This window comes from Solenopsis invicta, chromosome 7, assembly GCF_016802725.1.
Source record: "Solenopsis invicta isolate M01_SB chromosome 7, UNIL_Sinv_3.0, whole genome shotgun sequence".
In the NCBI taxonomy this organism is placed as follows: Eukaryota; Metazoa; Arthropoda; class Insecta; order Hymenoptera; family Formicidae; genus Solenopsis; species Solenopsis invicta.
In genome coordinates, this window is record NC_052670.1 from 11,180,296 (window position 1) to 11,199,587 (window position 19,292).

Consider the following 19,292-nt stretch of genomic DNA (forward strand, 5'->3'; position numbering starts at 1 on the left):
CGATTTCGCCTGCCCTTGACGCGACGGCGCGTCTCGTTTCACGCGAGAAATTAATGCGGAGATTATTCCGTATTATCGTGAGGCGAGACCGCCGCGCCGTGTCGTCGACGATGCCGTCGGCGCACACAGCGCGATATATCGCGGAATATTACAATTATACATACGGCGAAACCGTGTACGCGTTTCGAGTTGATGCGGATATAGCTGGTATCCATTTTCCCTCGAAATTCGTTCGTAAACAATTTTAAACCGTGCGAGATAAACAGGAGGCAAGCGATTTCGATGGTACAAAATCGTATTTTACATTTTTTTAATTTTAGATTTTTTTTTTTTAAGTATCGTTGATTGCGTATCGCTTGATTTTCTCAAATGAGATTTACTTAGCAGGTCACGTCTTCAGTGCACGAAAACATTTTTTGGTAAATCAAAAGCGCCAATACCTCGATCGTAAAATGTCGAACAAAATTCGTGAAATTAAGAAGTGTTAGATGAGTTAACTTGTACTCGCTGAACGCACACGAATACGTTAGTTTCCTGTAAAATCAACGACTGCGCAGTTTTCGCTTCTAACTGGTACGGAAAAGGGTATCGATGCGATTGATTGCATTCCAGTGAAGCCACCGTCTGATGCGTTGTGCAATCCGTTATTGAAAATCACTGGCTCCATTCAATTTTTTTTACGGTATAACGATCTATTTTATTAAATTTTATTTGGTATCGACATTTATATATTCAAAAATTGCGTGGATAGATGATCTTTTGCAACGTTTTATCGATAAATAGGTCAAAACCACTTCAAAGGTATCACTTTTCCATTTGTTCGCTAGCGGCAAAAGTAATATTAATTTAGTTCTCGAATTACGGATATATAATCTTATAATCATAAAGTAATAATAAAATGTAATTAAAATTATTAATTTTTATATAAAATATCTCATTGTTTCTTACGGGAAATTATCGCAATGTTAATATCGAAAATATTTATTCTAGTATAATCGTTCTATTATAGTTTTGTTTTTAGATGGCTATTATGTCGTTCGTGTTACAATTACTAGCGACTGAACTTTATACAGTAGAAGTAATGCTAGCAGTAATACAGCTAGTATTATATTTATTATTTTAAGCTCATTTAAAAATTTTTGAATTTACACAAGTTTTATCTTTGTGTCTCCCAGAAGCATTTGCAATTCCTCTTTATGCTTTTACTTTTGTAACGTTAATATTTAATGCGAGAAATTGTTTTTCGGCAATAAGTATCTCGAATTCGAAGCGATGCTATCGCATCGTATTATCCGTGATAAACAAAGGGACAGTGTGATACGCGCGAATTCAATAAAACTCAATACGCAGTACATTTATGCGCCGACTAACAGAACAAAACATTACACAAATGAGAGATACAGTGGTACGTTGAAACGTGTTAATTTTGTTGGAGTGTTCGCCATGAAAATTTCGGAGCGTTTTACGGAGAATAGGTGTTCCGCTCGCAATTAAATTTTACCGTACGTTACAATTTTATTGCACCGGATTATTTTATATCGCGCGTGATAAAATGGCACATATTTTTGTCCGTTATAATTTTATCGATATTTTTGTCGGGCCGCAATTTTAAAGTAGGTTAATTACGCAAATGCCGATATAAATTCTACGACGTAAAAACATTTCCAAATTGCGTAGACTTTGGATCGGCCGGTGTGGCTGAACCGAATTTAACTGCGAGGGATGTAGACACGCGCACTCAAAGGCGTTAGCCTACCTCAAACATTGATTGAATTTGGAAATTCCACTCGTTGGTATTGCACTTTCCGGATGCAGGGGAATACATATGACGATACGAATAACTGAATAGCAGGTCCAAATAATAAGATTCGAGTAAACTGCTAAATTGCCTGAAATTAGAAATCGTTCCATTCTATTTCGAAATTTTATTGTTAACTGAAGGGAAAGCTGAGATTTTTTTTTAAATACCATTTTTCTCATGATTATATCATGATTATATCATGATTATATCAATTTTATTTTTAATTTTTGAATCAAATCTATTCTTGCAGTTACCTCACTCGCGAATTTCCCAATTTCGATTTCAAAATTTGGTTTCGTCCGAAGACTCGACACTATATAACGCTCGAAACAAACAGCCGGCATAACAACAACAACAACAATTGATACTTGAGAATATTTCCGTTCCGTTTTTTTTTTTAATTCGTTCTAATTAGTGCAAACCGGCGTTAACGAAGGTTTTACTTCTGTGAGAATTAATTAAGGTGGTTTCCGAACTTTGCCGGTGGTGGCCGTTGGTGTATGGCTCGGCAAGCAGCCGTGCCCTCCTCTCGCATAAAGCCCGCGAAGGCGAAAAAGGAACAGTAAAGGCGGCGGGGGTTGCCCCGCTGAATATTCATATATTGTAATCAACCTCTTGCGGACAGTGAGGCTAGGCATACACAGTGCCTGGCACGTACGTATGAGCACGCACGGGCTATCCTCTCATCTCGCGCCTCCTTCGGGCGCATGCCGATGTTTTCCGCAGTGCACTTTCCGCAGCGCGATGTGCACCGAGTTAAGAGGCCGCAATCAACGCGCGGGATGTACAATGCATGGAGCATGGAGCACGCCTCGGCCGGACGCTCATTAATTTCGCGTATATCATGAAAACGACTAGCTAGCGAATTTAATCGCGAAGCTTCTTCCCGTACACGTTTAAAAGCGAGCATAATTATTTTTATATTCTTTACGACACGGGTCACGTTTCTCAAGAATGAAAAACGTTGTCCAAGTACATCAATGCTCATGTTACTCGTTATAATAATTGCAGCAGGCTTGGAGCAACAATGATAATTAATGCAATAGCCGTCAACTTTTTCCTATCTGTCCTCGGCATAATTTTGCGCGGTCTTAATTTCTGTTTGAATTTAATTAATATCTCATGAAATTTAATACTAGGCTTACCGCTCTCTCAGTATTCATTAATTCTCGGAATGGAAGAGCCGATAAGTTAATCAGTTAAGGAGCTTTCTTTGCAGTAGCTGCGCGTTATAATTTCTTGGCTTTTGAAGATTTATGAAGTTTGGGGTTTCAACTAAAATTCGATAATAGAATGTTGCTCGGCGAAAGTATTATACAGCTTGTCGACTAATCGGGTTGAGCTTCTGAAGTACGTTGTAAATAACATTAAAACATGTTATTCGTCAAATCAAATTCACAAAGTTAAATATTTCATTTTCTTCCATTCGTATTGTGTGTGTGTGATTCATCAGTGATCCTAAGCTTTGTGACTTGTGTTCAGATTTAATTAAATTGTATTTGTTTTAACATTATTGGCATTAATTTGGCATACTGCGATTAAATTAACGTATCCGTAATAATACAATCTGTTATATTTATCATCTTCTACATTTCAGAGACGGATTTTGTGTAGAACACATTATTGTACCGTGTGTCATCTGTTTCGCATGTATCTTCCCTTTTTTTCCTTGTAATTGAATCTAAATAGAATCTCATTGTATGAATCTGCAGATACTTCCAATTGTACCGTAGCCCATTATATGTTTTTGAACGAATATATTTCTTGTTATTCTAACTAAATTCATTTAATTAAACTTGATCGGCCATTCATTTCTCTTCAGGATAAAACAGATCAATGCTCTACCTTTAATTAACTTTGTATTGCGTACGACTGTGACGTGGCGTATAGAAGCTCAATTTATCATGAGCAAGTAAACGAGAAAATTATTCAGTAATGTCTCTCAATTAATTAATAACGAGAGATTTCTGTGAGCACTTGTCAAATCTATCGAATATTGTGTATGAAGTACTTTTCTGAATACATGATTTGTAGTAAACGAGGAGGTAACAACATTTCATATAGAAAAGAGAAAGAGAGAAAGAGAGAGATTATTTTAATCCTAGCTTATATGAAATTAATACGTATAATAATATTGAAATTAAATCAATAAATATTAAAGCAAATCTGGTTTAATTAATCTGACAAATTATACAAAATTTTATAGTATAAAATATCAATAATTACGTAATTAGAAATAATGGATTGCAATGTAAAAATTTTTCTATTTTAGATTCTTGTCCTGAATCTATTTATTTTATATTTTGTTTTTTTCGATTATGTGGAAAATACAAATTTCTTTTTGTTATATTTATGAAAATTTGCCATTTTAAAATTATGCCAATTAATTTAACTTCTTATATTTAAGTTATATATGTCAATTTTGTCATGTAGCTATATTTTACTTTGAAATATATATTTTTATAATGTAAAAAATTTTGAGGCAGCTAAAAATCATATATTTTTTAATATAACGGATCATAAAATTAATATAGCATATACTATTAATGTATAATCAATTATATTACTGTATTTTTATGTGTACACATTGTTATCAGTATAATTGCTGACGAATTTGTGTATTTTTTTTATTCTAAATTGATTATCACATTGAGATTATAACGGTCGGAGATACGAAAAAAAAATAGCATTCTTCAAAAGAAGATGAGACAATCTCAGGTTTAGTTCACGCGCAACAATTGCTTTATTAAAAATATTCACGTCGTATATTTCTCGGCTTCGCGTTAAGCGCGTTTGCGCCACCTTATCGCGGTTTTAATCAAAGACTCTTTCGCCGTTGACCCAATCTCATCTCTTGTCTTTCGCCATTTTATTTTTATCCGTCACAGCGGAGACCATAATTCTTTGTTACATTCTCGTGCAAGGTTGACAAAGAAAAAAAGCAAGACGAATTAAAAACGAAGAGTCGCATTGTTCCATGCATATGACAACGCGATATCCATCCTGTCCTTATTAAAGCATAAAAGCTTCTTTGAGAATTTGTGCTATCTTTGGAACTTTAATTATAAACGTTTCCTATGCATTTTTTTTTTGCTTCATAGGAGCAACAAACGATACAATGTACGTAATATACAATTTATGATACACATTTATATTATATTATTTTTTAAATTGACTATATCAATTAAACGTAAGCAAGCATTATGTAATAAGAATCCCGGAACAATACGAAGTGTACAATCGGATCATAAGACGCCTTTAAGACGTATGTACATAAGAAGTCTTTGAGACTGCTTTTGAAAATGTATCTTAAAGACGTTTTATGAGCCGATTTTAAACTCCTATTAAGCTAGCCCCTCCGCCCCACCAGCGCAAAATTAATTTTAAAATATTTCAAAGCGAAGTGAAGTGCTAATTAGGTGCTAATTTAGTGCAAAAGTCCGAAATTAAGTGCTCGAACCGTTTGACAGAAAATTAAATAATTGGATGAGACTTAACATTAAGCTAGTCTCTTCCAACAAAAAGATAATAAATATTTATTATGTTAACGAGTAAACAAATACAGTAGAATTAAGTGCTAATTAGGTGTTTCAAGAAATAATGAAAATAAATCGAAAATATATATTACAGAATTTAATAGCCGGTCGCGCGGTTGGTTCACAAGAGAGAAGTTATCTTGAAAAATTGGTGCTCAAACAAATTTTATAAGCAAAAAAATTGTCTAACTCACCGGACCGATGCGCAGCAGCGGAATTGTAACACAGCCACGTTAATCTGTAAAGTGCACATAAATCCAAATTTACGATATTTATGATGAATCTATTTATGATCTGTTCAATCTAAGATCACGAAAACGTTTATCAAATTATTTCGTAAATATTTATTATAAAATATTTCAAATAATTGTCATATTATTACAGGTAGGAAATAGTAAATGAAATAAGTCATGAACATCTCACCCAAGGATTGTTCCGCCGTCGCCTGATGCCCCCTCCTCCTGCCCTCTCGTCCCTTCGCCGTTGCACATCCATGATACAAAACAATTACTCACGAGAATAGGTTACTCAACAACGCTAATTATCGCAACACGGTCGCTACAGTGGACTCGCATCCTCGACATTGGTTCTCGCGGAAATGGCTCGGAACAAAACGAAAAAGCTGGAACGCACGGTCGCGAGGCGGCTACGTGCCAACGGCAACAATATGAACTGAGCAGCTGATTCGCGCGCGAGCGCCGCGCCGCGCCGCCCCGTCGCGCGAATTAGCTGCTGAGTTCACGTTGTTGCCGGCGGCACGTAGCTGTTCGCGCCTCTGTGGCGTCTCGACGCTTTAGCTTTTCCGTTTCGTTCCGAGTGATTTTCGCGGTTGAACTAGTGGCGCAGGCGTGCGTCTAGCGTCGAATTCGACGACGGGCGATCGTGTTAACGTGACACGGTAATCGTAAACACCAGGCGCGTCGCGATTAGCACGCCCTTCTTGACCTAACCAACACGCTGCGTCGCGTCACGTATGTACATACGTACATACATTTGGTGGCTCGTCAATGAACGGTATCGAAACGAGCTGAATTTGAGCGTCGATTTGTTATTGTATCATGTATTGTATCATGTAAATAGTTACGCCGTAAATACTGAAGCTTTCTCATTAACGTTTCGGGATGCCGCGAAGGAATTTTCTCGAATCGCGTGAAATTAGACGAGTAAGCGACGCGCAGCGCGAATTAGTTGCTCAGTGCTCAGTTGATATTGTTGCCGTTGGCACGAAGCCGCCTCGCAACCGTGCGTTCTAGTTTTTTCATTTAGTTTCGAGCCATTTTCGCGTGAACCAATGCCGAGGATGCGCGTCCAGTGTGGCGACTTGCGTTGCGATAATTAGCATTGTTAATCTATTCTCGCGAGTGATTGCTTTGTGTCATGGATGCGCAACGGTGGAGGGACGCGAGGGGAGAAGGAGGTGGCCCAGGGTAGCTTTGGGCGACGACGGAACAACCCTTAGGTGAAATATTTATGACTTATTTACTATTTCCTACCTGTAATAATATTTATGATATTTATTTAAATATTTTATAAATATTTACGAAAATATTTTATAAACATTTCTGTGATCTTATATTAAATAGATGGAAATTTATCATAACTATTGTATTAAAATATTTATAAAATATGTATAAAGTATTATAAATATTAATCTTTTTATTTACCATAAATGTAAAATGTGTATACTTTAATAACATTTTGGATAAAATATTTATGATTTCTTTCCTTTTTGTGTATATAAAATATTTATGTAATACATGAAATAAATGTAATAATAAATATTTATTTCATAAGTATTTCATAAGTGTCTGGGAAATTAATATATTTTTTAATTAAATTAAGTTAAAGTTAATGATTTATTTAGTTACGTTATAGTTACGAAATTTATTTAGTTACGTTAAAAATTACATGAACAAAAAATTAAGTGGTTAAAAGTTACATTAAAATTAAATTAAGTTAAATTAAAATTAAATTTTGAAAAACGTTATATTAAATTAGAAATTTCTAAGTTTTTAAAGTTTAGTTACTTAAAACATTTATAATATGAATCATCAAATTAATTATTTTATTTATAAATTAAGCTTATATAAAATAACAAAAGAATATTGTTTTTATGCGAATGTATTTTTTTATAATTTTTTTTTTTACACAGAGAAGTTCTTAACTTAGGAAAAAAATTAATAAATTAATGTATGTGTTTCAAAAATAACTAGTTAAAATTAAAAAATTAAATCACTTAAAATTAACTAAATTAGGTTAAAAGTTATTCACTTTTTACCTTTATTACTTAACTTTTAACTAATTTTAATTACCTAATCTTACATTGTAATTGAAGTATTTTTAGTTATTTTAAGATGTTACAGTGACCCCGAAAAAAGGCTATTTTTAGAAATTTTTTATGTAAAGGATAAAACAAATTAAAAATCGATGAACAAGCATTTAGTATACATATATTGAAGTATATAAAAATTTGTTTTCTTTATCATACAAAATGGGGACACCGCGATCCAAATAAATTGGTGTTCAGCAAGCACTTGATTAACGTGCAACGTAGCGGAAAGATGCTTTGGCCTTTATATTTTTACATGTTAAAAGCATCATTTAAGCAAAAAATTTCGACGTTTTTTTTAAATTTCAAAGTGAGATAACTCTTTAAAAGTGACACAACTTAAAAAACGATCTTTTAATTTTTATAAGTTAAGTAAACATTATCCTTGATCATTACTCCATAGTGAATAATTTTTTATTAAATTAAAAAAGTTTTTCCTTTTTTTTAGAAAACTTTTAATTTTTTTAATTGTGTCACTTTTGAAAAAAGAGTGTGATTTATAATACGTAAATATGAAACTATAAATAGAATAAGGATGTTATACCGTCGCGTATATTTACGAATTCTTGATTTAATTGATAAATGTAGGGAATAACACATTTAACTCGAATGAAAATTGATTTATATAATTAAATAATTAATTAGTTGACCATTATAATTAATTGTTACACATAATTAATAGTAGATTAAATAATCAAACCGGAAATAGAAAAACAAAATTAGCGAACAATCTGAACTGGTGCTGTAGGCAATAGTAGGTTCACTCGTTATTTTGAAATATATTCGTTTTATGACGACAGTTTTGTGATGAGAATGTGAATAGTGAGCAAGAAGTGTCTGTTGCACATTTTTGAAAATTAGAAATAAAAGAGAAACTCATTCCTTATAAGATTTATTTCGTTATTAAGAAGCTTGAAAAAGATATTTGTGTAATCTTAATTAGCTGGTTTGAGTTTCCTGAAAGATAATCTCATTTTTTCTTTTTTTTATCCCGTTATTGCCAATGATGCGACATCATCGTCCGGCATCGGATGAGTGTGCATCGATCCCTTATTTTCTTCTTTTGTTTACAACGTTGCACAGCATCGATGCACACTGGATGCAAAGTGAATGACAATCGTGAATAAATTGAAGACAAACCGGCATTAAGTCTCTTTTCTACAGTAATTATATGGCTATATATTTATTATAGAATTTTGAAATAAAATGTTATCTATACTTTCATTTTTGTGAACATATATTAACAAACACAAATATATTACAAATTTTTTTATAATTAATGTTTTTACGTTATTAAATAATTAGGAAAAAATAAAACATGTGAACGAAGTTATCAAAGAAGATAAAAGTTCATGAAGGCAATTCGTAGAAAAATACAGACTATGGAAATTTGTGAACAATGAAAAAGTACATTTTTCCGATGCAAGTGAAAAATGAAGCTAATCCAATAATAATGATCTATTTAGCTCTAAAAATACATCTTTTTTAAAGAAATTGTGAAATGAATAATAATTTCATTAAAAGTTAAATTTTTAATATCGCTAGAATGATATTTATGTCTATTTGGCCTTTTTTAAATCGTCTTTTAATATTGTGATGTTGATAACGTTTATATTGACAAATTTAACAAAGCATATAACTTTATATTGATGTATTTGACAAAACAATTGTTTCATAATACTCATAAACATGCTCTGTAAATAATGTAATAATTCATATTTGTAAATTAAGAATAAATATAAAGTTATGTTTGATTTTGATGTGGCACGTTATAACTAATATGATATTTTGTTTTGTTTCAGGTGAGTCAAACATTATTGATTATCCGCGCTGCATTAATGTAAGTAAATCCATGATTATGTAGCTTTATTGATATATCATTTGAAATATAATGGCTTATATTGCCACATTTAATCAAGCGTTATAATAATACAAATTATATCATTTGAAGTATTCGTTACATTTATAAACTTAACATTTATTGACATTTATAAATTTCAAACAATCCAGAGAGAAGAGAGGCTATATCTATTTTTCGAATGAAAAATAATAGAGACTTATGTAAACTTATTAACATATAAAAATTTGCAGAAATAATGTTTATTAATAAGTGTTACTTAGTCAATCAAAAATTTTATGCAGTTACATATTTTTCTTAAAGTTATAATCGAATTCAGTTTATTTTTTGAAGAATCTTAATTACGAAATATACTCGCATAACATGATAGAAAAGGCTTGCCATTATCTTGGAGAATCCATTTTATAATTCTTTTGCCGGACGGGCATTTTTTATCGAGAATCTAAAATATGAATTGAGAGAGAAGCTTATATAAAGAGATTCTGTGTATAAATTAAATTTTAATATGGCAGACTTCGTTCTGATTAGCGCATTTTTCTCAGATTAAATTTGCATTTACCTTTCATCGGATATTTCGCTGCAGTGTTCTGAAAATGATAAAAATATCGAATAAATTATACGCGCGCGCATATTTCATCAAACATATTATCATTTAATTCTTTAAAATATTCTTTATATCACTTTCTTGTTTGCTTGCAAAAAGTTTCTCAATCGTCTTTGCAATTAGATACATTCAATCAATTAACGTTTTTATCAATTATATTTATGATTTGCAAATTTATTTTATTCTTAAAATATGTATTATTGTGTAAAAAATATGTATAAACTGTGCTATTTATGTATAATTTACATATGCGAAAGGCAGAGTTAAGAGAATTATTCTAACAATATTTGTTTCGCAAATTAAACACAGATTATTCTCGGTTGAAAACAATATTGAATGGGATGAGCACTATTGCAAGAGTAGCAAAAAACCGAATGTTTATCTTCATATTGATTTTTCGTTACCGTGTGCTGCAAGAATTTGTGCTTTATTAACAACATTCAGTTTGTTTTTCAATATTCTTTTTAAGCATATATCATTCTTGCAGACAATTACCATATTGCATGCGAATGATTTACCATTATTTACACTGTTATCACATTTTATTAGCATGAATTATCATTTAACAAATGTACGCGTCAGTTTTAAAAGTAAAAAGTTATTTTTTTTTTTAATACAATAGAAAATATTACAAGTAATTTCTAAATATCTTAAAAACGTAGGAATATTTTTTTGAAAGTAGATTCAAAATATTAGAAATAAAGAAAGTAATTTTAAACCGAAAATGTTAACGCGAAAGCTATATTACAATCTTATTATTTAAATATATATTTCCTAAAAAAAGCAATAATATTACCAAATTACGCTAATTAAAACAAAAATTTATATGTAATTTATTTACTATCATGCGCTATTTTTGCTTAAAATTATTTTTTTTATTTTAACTTTTAAAATCTGTGTTTTTGTCTAACAGAATATTCCTATAACTTTTTAAAATTTTCTAACTGAGTTTTTTTAACATTTTTTGATGTATTAAAAAAATTTTATTTTATACAACAATTTTTTGCGTTGAATTTATGCGCCTTTTTATTATCTTTTTTTTATTTAAATATAACACAAGGAAATATATCATATTTTTTATATTATATATTTTTACTATTTATCTACATTATAAGAACAATACATTAAAAAAGCAAAATTTAATTGTCAATAGATAAAAAATATTGCACACTGTTTAAAATCATATTTAAAAAATTATTTATACAAAAGTATATAAAATTTTTTTCTTTAAGAATATTTTTGAGTAATAGTAGATGCACGCTGATTTTACATAAATATTTTACATAATAAATATAAATCCTACTTATTAAATTTTTCAGTTTATATTAATATTTAGACAATAATTTAAACAAATTTTTTTTAAATTTATTGCTTTTATAATAATAACGTACGTAAAACTTGATCTGATGAAGTATTATGATTATCTAAATAATCTAAATAAAAAGTATATAATCTTATATTTGCGATTTGTTTCTTACAAAAAACTAACCTTAATTGAGTCAATGTTGCGATATTAACAAATAGAATTTCCCCGGGAAACAGAATGTCCATGCTGCGTCAACATGGGTGTGCAATATTTGTTCAAGTGGTCTTCCGAATCCTCACAGTTCGTGGCCATGTTATTGCTACAGCGCAACATATATTTACTTTGGATAATGGCAACTTCGTAACTTATCGTTTTGGAGTAACAGTCTCTCTCTCTCTCTCTCTTTCTCTGGATTGCTTCAGCGGAATCTAAATCGCTCAATGTTATTCTGTTTCTCATTATTGAGAATCCACGATCTCGATAATATTTTCATCACGTCTTGCGTAATTACGTTCACGTTTCTTGAGTTATGCAACTCATTGATATTCTACGGATCTTTGTAGAATCTTTTTTCGAGAAAACATGAAACTTAAATGAAGAATACACTAATGTTTAATTCTTTTTTAATAATAACAATTATATTAAGGATGTATAAGAAATACAGTCCTTGCAAAGTAAATAAAATTTGGAAATTTGTTTAACAATTAACACTTCTAAAAAAGTGTGTGAATAGGATTATATTTTTATTGAATACATTATTTTTATAATTTATTTACTCTGTTATTAAAAATTAATTTTTTTTTAATTTTAAGAAAAATTAATTTTTCGTTTAAGTACTTCAATTACTCAAGATGATTTCCATAAATTATCTTGAATATTTCAAGTGTTTAAAAAAAAAATTCAGATTTTATCATTATTATATTAATTATATCTTTATTAAAGCATATGTTTACTTTTTATTGAAATAATTTTTTATCTAGATAGAAAATCACCGCCAAATCGCTCTTTTTTTTATTACTTTTAAATGCAATCCTAAAACAATCTGTAATTTTTTCATAATTTTCTTAACATTTTGAGAAATATTCTATACATCCTTAATTAAGAATAATTCGATTAAACTGATTTATTAGTTATTGTGAGGGAAAAAAAGGAAATTTTTAATTATATTCAAGCTGCTATATTTGCTAGAAACGAACGTACAGAGAAAATTTATATATTTATATATTACACTTTAAAAAGACTATGACATTTTCGGATTAAAGTGTTGGCGCGTTAACATTCGTTCGATCTTTTCCGTAACGCGCCGCACTTTCAAAGTGTCGAAAGCATCATTATCGTTAGGCGCACGTTAAATGTTGCACGCGGTCCATTCCCGAGTAACGAATCGGCCGCGGGTGTACAAGTTCGCAGGACGTTCCAGCGGCGATCGTTACGTTGCCCGTCCGTTCGTTGTAAGATTAACGTTTGCACCACGATCCGTAACGGGCTCGCGAAGCGAAGCCGCCCCGGTACAAGCGAGCTCGCTTCGCCTCGTGACCAAACTACGCCGAAGGCGCACAACAACGATCACCCCGGCTGGCGCATCAGGGAGATCTCTAGATCGTTTAGAGTTACCATCGCGCTCGCGCGCGCGCGTCGAATCCGCGGCGGCGGCCTCGTAAATGTCGCTCATCTTTTACGACGCGGCCGGCGTTTCGGGTTACACCCGTAGTACATCACGGCGTCGCGCATTACGAAGTTTTCGGAGAGCCTTACGGCCCACCGGTTGCCATTGTGCGCCGCGCTCGCGCGTCCGAGACTCCTCGCGTTCTCCGGCGGAAACGGACGCCCGCGTTTGCGGTCGTGTCTCGTCGAATCCCCGTCTCGCGAAATATTTTCGCTCGGCATGACGCGACATGACGTGGGGTACGAAACGTGGGCGCGCAAAACGAACCGCGAGGCGACGTCGTCGCGGCAAACTTTTCCGCGCGTTGACGATAAATTTCCGACCGTGATTTTACTCCGCGAGCAAATTCCACGTTGCCCAACTTTACGCGTTCCGCGATTTACGTCTAGTTCCGCCGTCGTGTTCTCGAGAATTACCCGAGGCATCCGAGATATTTCGCGAATTACGCGGTAAAAATCGACCTTGTCTTGAGATCGGCACTAACTCCGACGCACTCTTTCGTATATGAATAATTTCCCATGCGCCGTACCGGATAAATTATTCAGTTTCTGATTTTTATTTTTTTATTTATTTTTTTATTTTTTTTGCGACTTTTGGCGTTCTTTTCATGCGATGATGTAAAGAAATTTAAGGATGTTTTGACTATACAATATGAGCTAAAAATTATCGAAATTTAAAAGCTGAAGGCTTTTCTAGGTTTATTCTCTTTTTTCCTAATTAATGACAAAAGGTTTTGATCGCGAATACCCGAATTTTGGGCCTGAAACTAGCTGTAAAGAAAAAAACAATAAAGATTTATAATGGTTTTTGCGGCAAAAGTTACTATATTTTGCTATAATTTTAAACGAGTAAGTGAATCTTAATGAATTTCTACACGAATATTTATTAGAGTTTTATTAGTATATGTAAAAATTTTGATTTAATTGGTAGTGCTACTTTCTTATCAAATTTCCAAATACGTTCTACAAAATACAATTTTACAATCAAGACTAAATAAATAATTAAATAACCTTTACACTAATAAGTGATTTATGCTCAAATTTTACAGATACTCAAACGTAATACTAGAATATTCTATGAAATTCTTATAAATATTTTTGATAATGGTTTGAGATATGACCTATACATCCTTAAATTACAACGATAATACTCGATGCTGGTATCAGGATTATCAGTGCAAATTGCATACTCGAGATCTTTTCTTATTTTTATGAAAAATAAGCTCTTAAGTTCCGGAGTACGCATTCGAATTTGAAAGAGAGGGTGGAAAATCTCTTCAAGCATCATGATACATCCAAAATGTAGATATTTGCTGTACAGCTGGAAGGAGAAACGAGAAGTGAGATATTAATTCTAAACTTAAACGTAATAAAATATTATTCTGATTGAGTGCATATCCAACGTGAACAGCGAAAATTCTGACTGAGTCACAATAAAGCAAAAAAATAAATGTGGGGATAAATTCATTTAACAACCCTCTGAAACTTTTGCTTTCAAGAGTTCATAAATGACTGAGCACCGAAACTTTTCATGGTTAACATATTCCCGAGTATCTCGTAATGCATTTTACATATACTACTTTCGGTCACGATACGACGCACATTTCTGCTTTATTATAATGCGCGTGTATAATAATATATGAGAAAATTAATTAATTAATCTCTTTAAGCTTTATTACTACGTTGAGCAAAATGTTTGGTTATACCAACAAGAAGTAAACAAAAATATATTTTAGTTTAGTAGTCCGAATTTCTGGTTATTTTGATACTTTATAGCGAGAATGCTTGATAATTATTGTAATTATAAATAAACAATTGGGAAATTTGTGTTAAATTTAACACAAGATGAATACTAATTAGAAAGTAATGCAAAATATTACGTACGAAATTAATACAGAAATGTAACATTTTTATAGTTAAAAAACAAATTATGGAAGCATATTTCTTTAGTAAAATTAACATAATATATTGTATATTTTATTCATTTATCTTGGAATTTTAAAACTATATTATTTTTTCATTATTTGTTTATTTACCTATTTACTCAAGTTGTAACCGTAAGTTATTTTGACACTATGAAATGTTTAATATTAATTTAACAAAATGTTTAAATAACATAATCACATTAAATTAATACTCGGATATATTAAGAATTCAACATAAAAATTTCAACAGTCGATTTTCTACTGTGTATCTGTTTTGTGTCTATCAGATTTCCAATTTATGCAACCAGCTTTTTTTACTAGTGTATTATAGTCTCTCTATATTATCCTACATCCAAAGTTCAACAAAGAAATCTTTTATTTTTAATTTTAAAGATATTTATAGCAATCATGCCTTTCTTTCTAGCTTGAAAAGGAAAAAGAATTGAGATGTACAGCAAATTATGCTCTGCGAGGTAGATTTAAGAAAGCATTTTGAGATTTGCCTGAAAGTTCCTTTTTCTGTGTCAAAACTCAGAATTGCGATCTGAACAAGGCGCGATGACCGTTAATAATCCAAAGTTTTGCGAGAAAACGAGAAGAGAGTACAAAAAAAACGACAGTGTCTAAAAAAAAATAGCAGATAGAAGCCAGCGTGAAAAAAAAAGAAATAAATCTCTGCACGGAGCAAAGTCATTATTCTGGGGAATCTTTTCCGACCTCTGAGCACACCGGACTTTTTTACCCCCAGTCTGGCTGGCGTTGTCCTTTCAGTAAGGGTCAGGTACAACGAAGAGCACTCCGCCGATTCCGCTTCTGCGAAAACTATATCCTGCGCTTTCACCTTGCTTGTTATTACTCTGCGTATTTGCATTTTTGTTGCGGCCTTCCTAATTGCAATTACGTATACATAAGCCTGCGAAAGACGGCGAGAGATGCTGCAAGACGAAAATCGTTGTCGAAGCACTCTGCGCACTGCGCGCGCTTTAATATTAAAATGTCCGCGGTGTCCGAAGTCATTATGGCCACTTAGCAATTTCGATTATTTATACTTTCGGGATTTCACTGTTTCCATACTCCATGGCCACCGTCTTACTTTTGTCTGCTAATGAATCTGCCAGAAAGAAAAAAAAAGAAGAAGAAAAACAAGATGGAAATTTCGATCTCCATGTCTGAATTTATTCTCAGCAAAATGTTTTGTATGCGTATATATACACACACAGAAAAAAATTAATATCAAATCAACAATTCATTGTTTCATACATAAGCAGGAATAGAAAATCTTGAAAAAATTTGATAATCTTAAACAGACATAATTTGCTTATATAAAGAAACAAAATTTCTTCATGTTAGAAAATTATCTTTGTTTAAGAGTATAAATTCTTTCCAAAAGATTTGATATTCTTGCTTATGTATGAAACGATGAAATGTTGAGATTTGATACTAATTTTTTCTCTGTGTGTGTGTGTGTGTGTGTGTGTGTGTATTTTAATTATTTTTTCTTTTTATGCAGGCATTTATTCTTACATAAGTATCTCAAATTTATACTCCTTTCTTGTTAAGGTCTGGCTGATCCATTTTAATTGAAGTATCTCTTGCTACCGCGAACACTCGTTCCGATAACACTTTAATTGAACAGTAACGAATCTATCGCCTCCTTCGAAACAGACCCTGCATATGCGCGCTATTTCGATAACACTGTTGCTGTGAGTTATTTCGAGTATTACCATCTATATTCTTCGCATAAGAGTATCGATTTGTTGGACTAAAGGTCACTTGTAAAATTTTCTTACGTCAAGCTCTCACGGTGGTCCTTCTCCATTATGTTTCTTCAAAAAACATATGAGTTGGTACTCGCAATTCTTGAATGTAACTAAATGTATTCATGTCAAGAGGGACAGATTTCCTTTTTCTCTATACAATATGTAAGGCACAAATCTCTTACTTTTCTACGTAATACCTGAAAAGATTGATAAACGTTTAGCGTTTATTTTATTTCGATAAAAATTAATTTTACAGAACTTTTCGATAATTAAGAACTTGAAGTTTTATAAGTCTTACAATTTAAATATAAAATTGATCTGCTTAATGTGTGAAAAGGAACATGGAACAGGAAGGGCAAAGAGAAAGAGAGGGGGGGGAGGAAGAGGATACCGTTATGTAACTATTATGCAACGCTTCACTGATCTCCTGATCTCCCATCGACCGATGGGTTACGTAATTCGATCGGTCTATGGACCACAGCGTAGATCGACCGCCTTGCGTGTAAGATCCATGTGCGTACGCGAAGAAAAGCATCCGCTGTGAAAAATTGCGGCTAATCTTATAAGGACTGAGGGAAACCTATGCGGATCAGGCAGATATCGGACCAAGATAGAAACCGTGAAAGGGCGACAGAGAATAACGAGGAGGAGTTCACTCTCCTCTCGATTCCGAGGTCAACTTATGTGCACAAGGCGCCATCGCGTCAGGGTCGATTTATTTCTTCCTTCTCTCGTTTTCCGTATCACTGCTCATTCGTACGTATTTACGCGCGGACTGTTCGTAGCTACATTGTCTTCCTCACGATTTCTGCTTGTGCTTCAATTTTTCGAATTGAGGAATGTTCACTGAAATCGATATGTCCAAGTCTGTGATAAAGCATTATCTGTCTATCGTTTTAATGTATATTTTTTAGCTGATAATTTACTTTTTCGCTTTAGTTATATAGGAATATTGGAATGTTTGATTATAACATGTGTATATATTCTCACCTATTCTTACGATAAATTTGTAGCACGAAAGAGTTAGTGCTTTTACACGTTACTACTATTATGTATATTATAGTAGATGGAGGGCAAAGCAAAATACGTGTGAAGAGGAAGACAAGGGTTTGATGTTAATTCTCGGTTATGGAACATAATCCTTATTACTGCATAATGTTGAAGAAGGGACCCCCTTCTTATCTACATCCTACATCATTAACTTTGCTTCTCTAGTATAAACTATATTTTCCCACTCGTATAAATGTGGAATACGTCAGTATTTTAAATAATCTTAAAACTAATCATATTTTTTTGAATTTATTGCAATTGCGTTAAAATTTGTTTTTTTTGTAATTCAGAACTGATTTATTTTTTGTTTATTAATTTTAATTAAAATCTTTCGTTAGATTTTATTAAAAGAGATAATGGAGAGATTGGCAATTAAAACTTTTAAATGGATATTAAATTTAAATAAACAGTTTAACGCAATAATATGTTTTCACCGTTTCTTCGATTATTAAACAATTCATGAAAAAAAAAAATGATAATCTCATATGTCTACATGCGTTACGAAATTTTCGAAAGCTGCAATTAAGAACATAGAGAAGTAGAAACGCGCATGCAAACAAAGCACGTTGTTGAAACTGTTTGGAGGAAGTGACTAAACGTATTATACACATGAACAGCAATGCGTAATGACAGTATGGTTGTTATTTTCTTGTAGTTATGAAGGAAACCAACTGGATTGATCATGTCAATATATTATTTGTTTTATTTGCAAGTCTATATAATATCTCTTTATATTACGAAAAATATTCTTCCTTTTCAAGAAAATATTTGTATTAATTAATAAGTGAATGGTATTGTTGTGGATATATTTTTAATTAATAACGAAAGATATCACGTGTTCTTTATATATATATAGTGATTATCCAGTGCTTTAAACACCTTAATGCTTTACTGACAATCACTTAATATTATTTTATTTTACACTACCTTGTTGTATGCGTGTTTGTATAGTTCCTATCGTTTATCTATAAATTTATGTTATCTCCGCACACGGTTGTATAGCTCTCAAAGGTAGCATTTATGAGATTAGTACCTTTGAATACCGATTTATGTGCTGAATACGACGTAGGCGTCAGCCTCGTTCTGGTTTCTGTAATACTCGCTTTGTTGTTCTCGTATGTACATATATCCTATGTACATTTGCCTGCAATCAATTGCCGACTGATTTTCAGCGTCACAAAAACTCGTAATCGCTTTGCCGAGCCCTGTTTTAGAACGTAAAATAACGCGAATGCGCCGTATGTGTCCGTATTTTACATTGCAGATTTTGTGGTAGCGCGATATTAATTAGTATTACGCATCGCGTGAGTAACTATTAATGTTATTTTTATTTAATTGAAATATTTCCGTTTTTTCTCTAGCATATTTGCAAATTATCGTACATTTGGTTTAGGAATCTTTAGAATTTTTTTTACATAATATGCAATAAATTTGCAATATATATATTTGCAATATAAA

At 32.2% G+C, this 19,292-nt stretch overlaps 2 protein-coding genes across 12 annotated transcripts in view; both read left to right on the top strand.

The window, feature by feature from the left end:
* Positions 1-10,950, top strand: part of LOC120358230 (nascent polypeptide-associated complex subunit alpha, muscle-specific form-like) — a 78,844-nt gene extending 67,894 nt beyond the window's left edge. Inside the window, exon 2 of the mRNA XM_039451753.1 lies at positions 9,469-10,950. Within this exon, the coding sequence (XP_039307687.1) occupies positions 9,469-9,510 (42 nt within the window). The 3' untranslated portion in view covers positions 9,511-10,950. The remainder of the gene's footprint in view (positions 1-9,468) is intronic.
* LOC105202434 (dystrophin, isoforms A/C/F/G/H) overlaps positions 1-19,292 on the top strand; it is a 508,516-nt gene that overhangs the window by 284,272 nt on the left and 204,952 nt on the right. The gene's annotated exons all lie outside the window — the stretch shown is intronic.